The following is an 11,635-nucleotide window of genomic DNA, read 5'->3' as shown; positions in this document are numbered from 1 at the left end:
GCCGTAAGATGCGACTGTGTTTTTCGTAACCCAATTGCGTAGATCGATGCTCATGATGTCAATCGCTGGATTGTCTGGTCCAGACTCGATTATTTACAGACCGCCGTCATACAGCTGGATTATTGCTGAGTGCGGCGTTAGTTCTAAACAACTAACAAACAAATTTTGGATGCTGTGCCGCGAGAGCGAGTACGCGCATATTGCCTCGCTGTGCGCTCGCCCGCCCTCCTGACACGCCTCAGGGTTAGAATTGGTCCCCAGCACGATATTTCGTGGATCAGGTGGCATCAATTGGTGGCTTGTTTGATTACGTGGAATCTTACCCCAACGGAGTTAAACGTTGCTCATAATATCAACAACTGCATGGTGTGTCTGACACAGACTCAATTTTTAACAGGCCGCCATATAGGTGGAATACATTTGACTGCGGCGAAAAACAAATCATGCTGATTTGGTTGATTTGTTAAAGGTGGCGATGATATAGGTGTGTCGAATTGGTGAGTAAGTAATCTCAAGAATTAATTCTGAACACTGTTGACTGACACTGCGTCCATCGCTTGTAATGCGCATATTTGCGTTGTGTTCACTAGAATGCATATGGACGTAGGGACGTTTCCAACAGAGATTGAAGAGACTTCATTAACTTCTGTATACACACGAGGAAATTCCCGGGGCTTTTAATGATTGGGAAATCAGAACATCATATTGAAAAAAATATATTTGAACAATCGATTGCACCTCAGAAACCGATGCATCTTTAATGGGAGCAGTGCGAGAGCTAACAAAACTAGACAAGTAAGCAGGTTTATCTTATCTTATTGTATTAACTATTCGATAATAATGACAGGGAACTAATACTACTACTTCTGTTTCCGAACGGACGTTGTTCTGAAGGTGCTGCTACTCCCTGTAGAACGGAGCCCAGTGTTGTGAGCTGACTTCAGGAAGGTAGTACTGCCACTGGCATCACGGGTCAGGCCTCGGCGTATGGCTGATAAGCGTTTTTCTGAAAGAAAGGATTAAAGTTTACATTATCATGTAAATATAATAGATAAATAATGTTTTGGAAAAACATGAATTCATGCCTCAGCACCCTGGAATCTCGCAGCCTCCACTTTCAAATGAAGTATGATATCCCAGCATTTGCACACTGACGTAAAGAAACATGGCTTCTGAGTGTATCCTCACGGCTGTATCGACTAGCGTCCGTGTAAAGGCGCCTCACGAGTCAAATGATGGGTCGATGATTACTGTTCATCTATTTAGGAGAAAACCGTTTTTAACTTTTAATCTAATTGTTAAATCAAGTGTTAACTTTGGAATTTTCAAAGGCACAAAAGAATTTTCAACTATTAATTTTCCGAATTTAGCAAAATGCGTTCTGTGCCCAGTTGTTTTTATGTTTGACAGTTACATTGTAATCTTTTAATAAAGTTATAAACATATCTATTGTTTTTTGTTGTTTATTTACATTATTACTCTTGAACACTGTGTACAACACTAAAGAAACATTGTTGTAAGTTTGAAATCAGCCAATGGTAATAATCTTTAACAAACCGTGCTCTTACTACCATGATACAGCACGGGTAAGATCAAAGCTACCGCTCGCAACCCCTGCTACAAATGCATATACGAACCCCGAATCCACGAAACCCCTTGTAAAATCCTGCGTACTGTTGACACTCAACACGCCATTTAGTAAAAGTCGGTTACCGGTAGTGATGTCATACGTCAACATATGTCGTACATATTAAGTAATTTCTTTGAGGTGAAGGTCCTTGAATGAAAGTACACACGATCATTGTGTCCTGCTATTTTTGTTTCAATTATGATGTAGATCGTGCATATCTTGTGTACATTTTTTCACACATTTAATTTCACTTTGGATAATAATCAATGTTTAATATGATATCATAAGTAGATATAGGACACAACATGTATGAACCTTTAATAATATCCTGTTTGTTTGAACAATGTTTACATATGAAATTGATAAGTTTATAGTGTCGTATACGATATTTCTTTATTTTGGACAAGTGATACTTGATGAAATGTAAATGCAACTGCAACATGTATGTATTTCTAGGGAGTGTAATAGTCAATATTATAAGTTCATATAAACAGTGTCCACGAATAGCCGTATGATTAAACTGAAGATACAACATAAAGAAAATTGATATTATTTTTCGTTAAAATATATGCACACATTTCTAGAAGAATTGTCTTTGTCTTGGATTTTTTTTTATGCCGTTTGATATACAGACCAGTGATATCAAACGATTCGCCAGGTGCGCGTTAGTCACAAACGACTTAGGAATTATTCCTCTAGTTTTGGATTATATAATCAATAGGTTCATCCTTTATCAAATATTGTGACCACAGGATATTAAACGGTTTACCATATTTATCCAAGAATTGTAAAAAGTTTTAAAATATAACCCGTGCCATGTACCCCGTGGACGATTATCCATATACGATTATCCTGATAATTCTATACCAAGAGAGCTTTCTTCGCACCTTTTATGGTATAATTTTGAGACAAGATGATGAGAAATAATTACATAATAATGAAGAAATACATGTCCAATATTGAATAATAATTTTGTATCGTTTGAAATAGTCTTTTGAGTACTTGATTACGTAAAATTGATGCCAAACAGGTGCGTGTCTTGTCCAGTTAAGATACACTGTACATTATCGAATTGTTTATCTATTCAATACATCATTTACATCGTAAACGCAGTCTTTTTATGTAATACCAGTGTCGTCTTTCTCCGACGTTATCAAAGACATACAAGCAGCCATGACGTCAAATAGACTTTTTCTTAGTAATTCATTACATTTGATTTGATTTGATCCAATTATATAGGTGCAACATTAGTCAAATTACACTTGCACAATCAGGAGTATGTTGGAATCTAAGGACTCATTCATGGTTTTTCGCTATCACTCATTTTTTATGCAGTACAATTTATTTCTGATGGGTTTTTTTATGCCTAAACGTATACAGTTTCAAAATTTATATTTGTGTTGGAATAGTTTGGTTCCTCGTGAACAAAACACCACGAACATACACTGTCCTTACCCACAGCTAATTCTCACCAAGTGACCTGAGTTACAATAAACTAGTGCTAAGCATAGCGGAGTTATGCCCCCTTTCCTTTGAACGTGTTTAACCTTTCTGTCGCCTTTTGACGTCATAGAGGTAAATCAGTTTTCGTCATTTACGGCAGCCTTTTTTTTTCCATTGAATTTATGTCGTTATACATAATCATATAACTCCATTTGAAATATATTTCTGTCGTTCAAATATTAGGCAGTATTTTATTCGCTCTCAGTTTCCGTAAAGCTTCTAAATGAAAAAAAATGTCGCACAGTACTTTTATCGGTGTACGCTAAAAAGTGGAGAAATTTCCTGTTTTTCGACGCAGATTAAATTCTCGGACAAAACTTAGCAGCGTCTTTTTTTCAAACCGGTTTAATATTTACAGTTAAATTTACACCATCAGATAGGAAATTTAATATTCTGCATCGCTACGTACTTTTATAGCCGGAGGTAGATCCAGTGCCGAGTGAGCGCAATTCTCGCACAACCTTCACTTTTCCGATCTTAGGAAAATGTGCGTCAGAAAAATAACCTCGGCATCCAATGATTACCGTTGTGCGATATTACGTGCGCGTGTCCCTATGACGACAGTCTTAGACTTAGACTTAGCTAAGATTTGGCTGAGACCGTTTCAAGATCCAGCCTTAGACCGAATCTTAGCTAAGCAAAATCTTAAAAACTTAAGACAAAATTCGTGCTTAGCAAAATTTGAGCTAAGAACACTTTCATGATCCCGGGGCCAGGTGAGCTGAAATATCCCCAAGAAGAATATAATACCGAATCGTATCTTGAAATTTCAACTTAGTATCTTGAAATTTCAAGATTGTATCGAATTTTAAAATAACACACAACCAAATGGCCCTTATAGGCTTCCGTAGGATTTTGATATTTCAAGATTATTCACTTCAAACGTATTTTTTACATCTTAGGATGTTAACTTAGTATCTTGAAATTTCAACTTCTGTATCTTGGAAATAAAACCAAAGAAACCAATGGGCCCAAAAGGCTTCCGTAATATAAGGCTCAGAGTTGAACTTTGTGTAAAGTAGGTTCAATTGTGTGTATTGCAACAATTATATAAACTACAACATTCTTGGACATTTAGAATTATTGTGGAAATTAAGTTACTTGTTTCATATTTGTTAATACGTTTTAATAAGTACATTTGTATATAAGCAAGAACTGTATGAATATCAATGCTGACAGCAACTTTTGTTTAACTGCTGACCACATATCCAGCAGACCAACAGTGTCCTGACAATATTTTTATAAGTATCCAAACAGGTATGGTTTTATTTTCATTTCTTAAATTTTCAAATTTCTAAAGCAGCATTCCGTACAAAAATATATTTCCCAGAAAAGCGACTGTTGCCAGATTGTATCAGAAGAAACTTCAATTCATTCTCTATATATCAATTGTTGAAGCATAAGGCGTTATCCATATAGGAGATAAACCTGCCGTGTTTTGAAATTCGAGGTACTCATTTTAATTTGGAACCGAGCTCTAAGAGTTCTCAAATAGATTTCATCATGTTTGATAAGGTGTTGTGACAAAGTGCTTGTGTAGTGTAGCAGTGAGTGGCAAAATCATCAGATAATATTCCGATACTGATCGTATACAGTTCTAATGAGTTATCGGCGGCCATTATTATATGCACCGATAGCCACGCAAGTATTTGTGTGAAAAAGCATGTTAATTTTGAGGTATCGAACGGAATTAAACACCTGATTTTACTCCTAGTTTAGCCAAACTGAATCAAACAATCTTCAGTGTCATGGTTGAATGTATCATGGCGTTATGACATTACAGCTTCAGATTCACTGTTGAGTGTTACATGCGCGGAAATGGCTACATTTGGAAATGCAAAATATGACAGTATATTCCGCCCCTTCCTGTTTTTTTCTCTATAAATGTCCGATCTTTCTGCTTCACATTAAATACTGAAAGAATAAATGTCTGAAGGCCCTTGACATTAAGAGTTGTCTCTAATTCCAAGCGGTGAGGGTATCAGAAAACCTAACTGTACAGAACACTGATCCGCTTTAAACTTGATTACGGCTACATCATGTATGGTGGGACTTTTAAAAGCAATTTGAAATTAATAGATAGGGTTCATCATCAAGGCCTCATGAGCCATCCTTAAACAACGTCGCGTTAAATTGCCATTATTGTATATTTCTAAACTACATTCCACTAAATCCAATCCAGACAGTGTTTTTAATCCTCTCTACGCAAATCTCAACCATAAAAAAATCATCTCTTATTCCACCTCTTGGTATCAGAATGAAATCTGAAATTTCTGCTGCGCAAATAAATCTTGGAAACATTGCCCCCACTCAGCTATTCTCTTCACCACCATGGCAGTTAGTGAAGCTAACTAAACTAAAGAAATCTGACACAAATCAACTAATTTATCAACATTATAATGAATTACGAAGCACATATACTATATTTACAGATGGATCCAAGGATGGTGACGCTGTTGCCAGCGCCATTGTAATTGGATCCAGGACTATCTCATCCAGATTACCCGATAACTGTTCTATTTTCCCAGCAGAAGCAAATGATATTTTAACAGCACTAAACACCTACTTGGGTTGTCAGTCCAGATTCGAAGAGGCCATTATGCGACGATGTCATGTTGGCCATTCGAGATATACAAACCAGTATTTGTTAAAAGGTGAGTATCCTCCATACTGTATCCCTTGTGACATAAATCACAGTCAAGCATGCCCTGCTTGACTATTGATTTTTCCATCACAAGGATCAATATTTCATCAATAAAGGATCTTTTTAACATTAGCTTTGATTTAATTCTTGGATTTTTAAAGAAATTGATTTAATTGAAAAAAATTGATGTAGAAAGTTGGGCGATCTTTTTCAATTTATCTTCCCTTCACTAACCCGCTAGGTGCGCTGACCCGGACGGTCCAACCTTAAACTGATGACGGCGCGTTACGAGCACTACATGTTACTATGTAGCCTATAGACAGTTAACTAGTATAACCTTCACCTCTATCGGCAACGGTTATGCTTGTGCTTGTGTGTGTTATCTATCGTCATACCCGGAAATAAATGTTCCTTGATTTAATGATACATCAGGGATGACCACGACTGACTATATTGTATAGTTAACCACTAGATATTCATTCGAAGCGAGGCGGTGAGATCAGCTGATCGTACATTCCAGTTCGCTTTGTTGACGTTTTGCAATCGGTACTGAAAGTGTTGCCCTTGATGTATGAATATCACACTTTTAAAAGTTAAGAAGATTTTGTATACGTTCCTATGTCTATGTTGTAGTATCGCCGAGCAGGCTACATCATATGCATGCATTTCAGTTTGTACAGCGGTACGCGAAATGTGAAGGTCTTATGCAAAGTAAAGTTTCCCGTAGCCCCAATGTTGTGAACATTGTTGCTGTTGTTGACAGCAACACATGTAAGTATTTGTCAGATATATAACTGAGAGCAATGAGAAATGTTCTCAAGAATTGTAAGAGTAACAGGCACAGTAAAATTATGTCATCAACTAGATGTCATGATACAATGTTCAAAATAAAAGAAATGGAAATCACTGAAATATGTTTTAATATTTAAGGGTTAATTGGTGCATGTTGTATAAAAGGATTTTATGTGTATGAATGGTAGCGGTTTGTTGCCAAATACTACCATGATTATATTTCAATATGATCAATGAAAGATAAATATTATTTTGGCCTTTTTGAATTTTACAAAGTAGAAAAACAAAAAATTCAGACACAGAGGACCCTTTATATTTGTTAAAATACACATTCAAGAGTATTTGTACCAACTACAATTTTTATAAAATAAAACAATATATTCATACTAATTGCCAATCTCTATAATGTTGATTGTATTAACAATGCAGTGTCTACATCCAGTTTGCATTGACAATAATCATATGATTGTGACACAGATAAAGCTGATTCTTAACTTCATAAGGCATTGCTTTTTATGTTTCCTTGTTCTAAACTGATGTTTCAAATTCCAAAGATATCTGCATTGCACAATGACTCTTATTATTTTATTTCATATCTTGGCATACTTGTGCATGTGTACTAGTATTTGATTACACATGCATGACTTTTTAGCAGTAATCTGTTTCTGAACTGAATAGTATGCTAATAAAGATAAGTAACATAAATAAGGGTCTGGTATTCTTTCAGGTTTAGAGAATCAATCAATTCATTGTGAACACATTTTTAATTTCTTACATAAGTTACTTTGATCTTGATAAGATCAAAATAGATCCAAATTAAATTGTGGAGATTAAATTATGCAGTCTAATTCATTTCAGCCAGTCCGTCTAATATCCAGCCCTTTTTTTCAGACAATACTAAATGAATGAAAATTTAAGAAAAAATATACCTTGCCTGAGTGAATCAGTCAATGGGCATATTGACTGAAATTTTCAGTCAAAATACATATTTGGCCTGATTATAGACACTGACTGTAACATATGTAAGTATAATCTGTTATATGCAAAAACAAATAACATAAATAAATCCATTTATCTACATGGAATGACTGTGGGGTTCAATTGGCTTTTATTTAACCATCAGAAGATTTGATGATGAACTTTCTAAATTCATATTTGCTAGATGATAATAAAAATACAAAATATACTTAATACTGCAGGTGTCTTGAAGTACTGTTGAATGAAAATCAGGATACTTAGATACAGCAGGATAGTGTGTGGGTTTGTATTGAAAATAATTTGTCAACATTAAAATAAATATAATGTTACTAAAACAAGAAGATAAAACTATTATTTAGATCTATTTATGCATCATACACATTTTGTGGGGAAGTCAGTATGATATGTTGTTTGTTGGGACAAATCTCTGTAATTTACTACTATTTTAAGAGCATGAGTATCAGAAGTCTGCAAGAAATGATTTATGAGATCAATGAATTAACACCTGTGATGACTCAGAGCACTTAATGGTGGGACACATCACGGACTTGTATAAAGTTATATAGGTCCGTGGACACATGTTATAAGGGGCAGAATAATATGGGTAAATCTCTTATTTCAAAGTATGATGACTGGTATGTATATTGCAATGAGTAACTGAGTGCTTAATAGATGCATGGTAGATGTTCATTTGGCCTATTTCCACACAAAAAATAAAATAAATTTAAATATTCAGATGCAACTTTAATTTTGATATAAAAAGTAAAAAATCAGTTATTTTATTATCTTAACGTTATTTCTTCTTAAAATATTTGTAAAGGCACGGATGTATACTTACTAGATCATTGGTAAAGGGGGCGGTCGGGTAGCCTAGTGGTTAAAGCGTTCACTCGTCACGCCGAAGACCCGGTTCGATTCCCGACATGGGTATAATGTGTGAAGCCCATTTCTGGTGTCCCCCGCCGTGATATTGCTGGAATATTGCTAAAAGCGGCGTAAAACCGTACTCACTCACTCATTGGTAAAGGCCTGTCAAAAAAGTCTGTGTGCTGCAAATGTTGGCGTATCACTAATTTTATTAAATTGAAGTCCATGGTAGTATTTATTGTGAATTGAATGCTTGAATTGTTGTGGGAAATAACACAAAGACTGATAAATAAAATCAGTTTGCATTATTTCATCGATGCAATATGTTAGCCCAGACTGACAGAATGCCTCGCTGTTTTCTGACGTAGAAAAAACCGTGGCAATATACCATTTTTCATGACGTTTTTCCCGCTGTATTCCATTGTGACAATTCGTCTTGTAGTTGAAGTCTCAACAAATGTTGATATTATAAACTAATAATCACTACAAAATATGTGATAGTTAAAAGTATTCAGTTGTAAACAACCGTTTTTGAACGAAGGTTGGCTCCGCCTCTACATGTCAGTAGTTGTCGCAGCGCGCATTGATCCGGGAACCAGACCGGAAGCGACAGTTTGGACCGTCGCTTACATCATTTCGAAAGGAGAGTTATTGCCCTTTGGAACAAAAAGATCGCCCAATCATTTGCTAGTATGTGATTATTATTAACTGAGAATGTTAGTGGCTGTACCCTTGATGGGGGTTGAAGTAGCGTAAAATTATTGTATTTCATGTCTACTAGTGTTTTAATCGTAGAACATTTGTTTGTTTTAATCTTTGGCTAAACATTCCCCATAATCATCAGTGACTAAAGGGATGGTGTAAATCCTGCTGGGGTTCACGCAGGAAGCAAAGGTACTGCAAGTCCCCATGGTCCCCAGTATGGTGGCCTAAATTTAGTTGCTGGTGATATACAGCCCGATTTTATACATTGCATTGTTATGAATAATAACTTTTTAAGGTTATATACTTGTTTTAAAGTTTTATCTGTGATAATCTAGTTCTTTTACTGTCCTTTGTCGACAGGTTTTGTATTCTAAATTCATGTGTTGTATTATCTGATTCCGTAACGATATGGCTGAAATATTGCCGATGTGACTTTAAATATTAACTCACTCACTCTCTATAAATTAACTGTAAAGAATACATATGACATGAGAATGCGTGATACAATTGCGAAAACGTCAGTATCTGACCATTAACCTGTGTTACTGCTCTGCATCGCCTGTTCATGGAATGAATCAGTCTCTGGTTTTAACTTGTGCTATTCTGTACATTTCACCCTGCAGTGCCTTTTGAAGTTGCAGGTGGGTGGCGTTGTCGGACACTTTTATAGAGGTCATCCCATAAATGGCGTGATCTGGAAACCATGGCAGCACAGAGATATACTCGTTCCTCAGGAAATTCATGGTGATAGGCGCAATCTGAGGCCTGTCATTATCCTGTTGAAAATATCTATCCGAGAGTCGATATCGGGAAGACGGTAATGTGGAAAAATTCATCTCGGTACCGAAGGGCGGTCAGGTTTCCTTGCACGTGCATCTTGTTTGGATTTGGTTATAATACATGGCTGCCCACATTATCACCCACCTCCACCCCGAATCTGTCGACTTCCACAGGTCAATTAGAGGCTCATTTGACCGCCTCTAAACGCAAGTTCTGCTGTCTCGTCGGTGCAACATAACTAATCCCCACTGTCTCAGATCCTAGCGTTGTACCATAGCACATTACTGAACATGTAAACGTGTGTGCTGACGTCGCAATACGGTACCAGTATATGGTCTCCTAGCACAGTTCGTACTCAGGCAGTCGGTAGCGATAGTTTTTGTTGCTGTCACAGTCTGATGGCTCAAGTGAAATACCAGGGTCTACTGTTCCTGAGATGCAGTTGTGATGCGTGATCTCCCCGATCGTGTTCGATGTCGCGTCGATCTAAACGTTGAAGAAACGGCCAACTTCTATTTGAGATTCTTCCGTTTGCAGCCGTTCGATGTCGATGTTCGACATGAAAGGTTTAGTCTAGTCATGTAGAATCAGAGTAAAACATGTTGGACATACCAGCGGACGAATACTTCCTTTAGAAATCTTACATCCGTTTGTCACGAGCTTATTGAAATATTTTCGAGAAAAATGTGCCATGGCTCTAAAAAGTCATCAAATGTTCTATTTGAGCGCTAGGTTCAATTAAAAAAACTATTAACACTAACATTTGTGAAATCAATATCATGGAGGTGAATTCCATCACAATACACGATATTTCAGTCAGTAAGCAAGTTAAAATTCAAAAGTCACATCTGCAGTATTTCAGCCATGTCGTGACAATCGAAGATTATGAATTAACAAGATACACATTTAGACTATATAAAAACTTGTCAATAAAGGACGGGAAAATAACTAGACTATCGCCGACTTATATTTATAATTTTCATGCAACCATAAAAACATAACGATACATGATAAAACGAGCTAGAGCTGGCAAGCAAAGTAAGCTGGGCCGCACTATACTAGGGACCATGGAGACTTAGGGTACCATCTGCCGCCTGATTTACACCATTGCTGGTGACTGTAAAAAACGTTAATCCAAACAGTTCAAACCAACACGTATACTACGATTACAACCATGGAGAGATGAAAGCTACTTTGAATGACAAGGAACGTATGTACCCTCTCAGGGGGAAATAATTTTACGTTGAACTCCCTTTGAACGTACAGCTCCATACAATCTGAGTTATTTATTTACTCTACCAAACTGAAAGATTACTGACTTCTTATATCACATATTGTTATGAAAATTTATCAATTAACATAATTTCTTTAAAAAAGATCTTACTAACTTACACTGAAAATACCATTTATGGATGAAACTTGGAAACTCCCTCCCAAATATTGAAATTATTTGAACCTTGGTGACATTCCACAACATTTGATAACATCCTATTCTAGATTTAGATGTTGCAATTTCAAGCTTCCTGTCGAGACCAGCAGATATGAAAATATAATTTATAATGAAAGATATTGTCATTGTATGTCATGCAACTTAAAGGCTATTTTGCGAAAAAAGAAAGAAAAGCACATATTCTATTATGTTATGCCTATTCTGAACTGAGAAACAATTTGGAACTAGATTATTTGTTTCTTTGAACCAAACTAGTCGATTATTGATCATGTGTTCATTGTTTTGC

General features: G+C 36.2%; 1 protein-coding gene across 1 annotated transcript in view; it reads right to left on the bottom strand.

Annotated features, from left to right (window-relative positions):
* Window positions 1-768: 768 nt before the first annotated feature.
* The window catches only part of LOC139448133 (uncharacterized), a 152,939-nt gene continuing 142,072 nt past the window's right edge, over window positions 769-11,635 (bottom strand). Inside the window, exon 9 of the mRNA XM_071229655.1 lies at window positions 769-1,006. Within this exon, the coding sequence (XP_071085756.1) occupies window positions 861-1,006 (146 nt within the window). The 3' untranslated portion in view covers window positions 769-860. The remainder of the gene's footprint in view (window positions 1,007-11,635) is intronic.

This window comes from Haliotis cracherodii, unplaced genomic scaffold, assembly GCF_022045235.1.
Source record: "Haliotis cracherodii isolate W230 unplaced genomic scaffold, xgHalCrac1.p SCAF_10, whole genome shotgun sequence".
In the NCBI taxonomy this organism is placed as follows: Eukaryota; Metazoa; Mollusca; class Gastropoda; order Lepetellida; family Haliotidae; genus Haliotis; species Haliotis cracherodii.
This window is presented reverse-complemented; position numbering and strand designations above follow the sequence as displayed.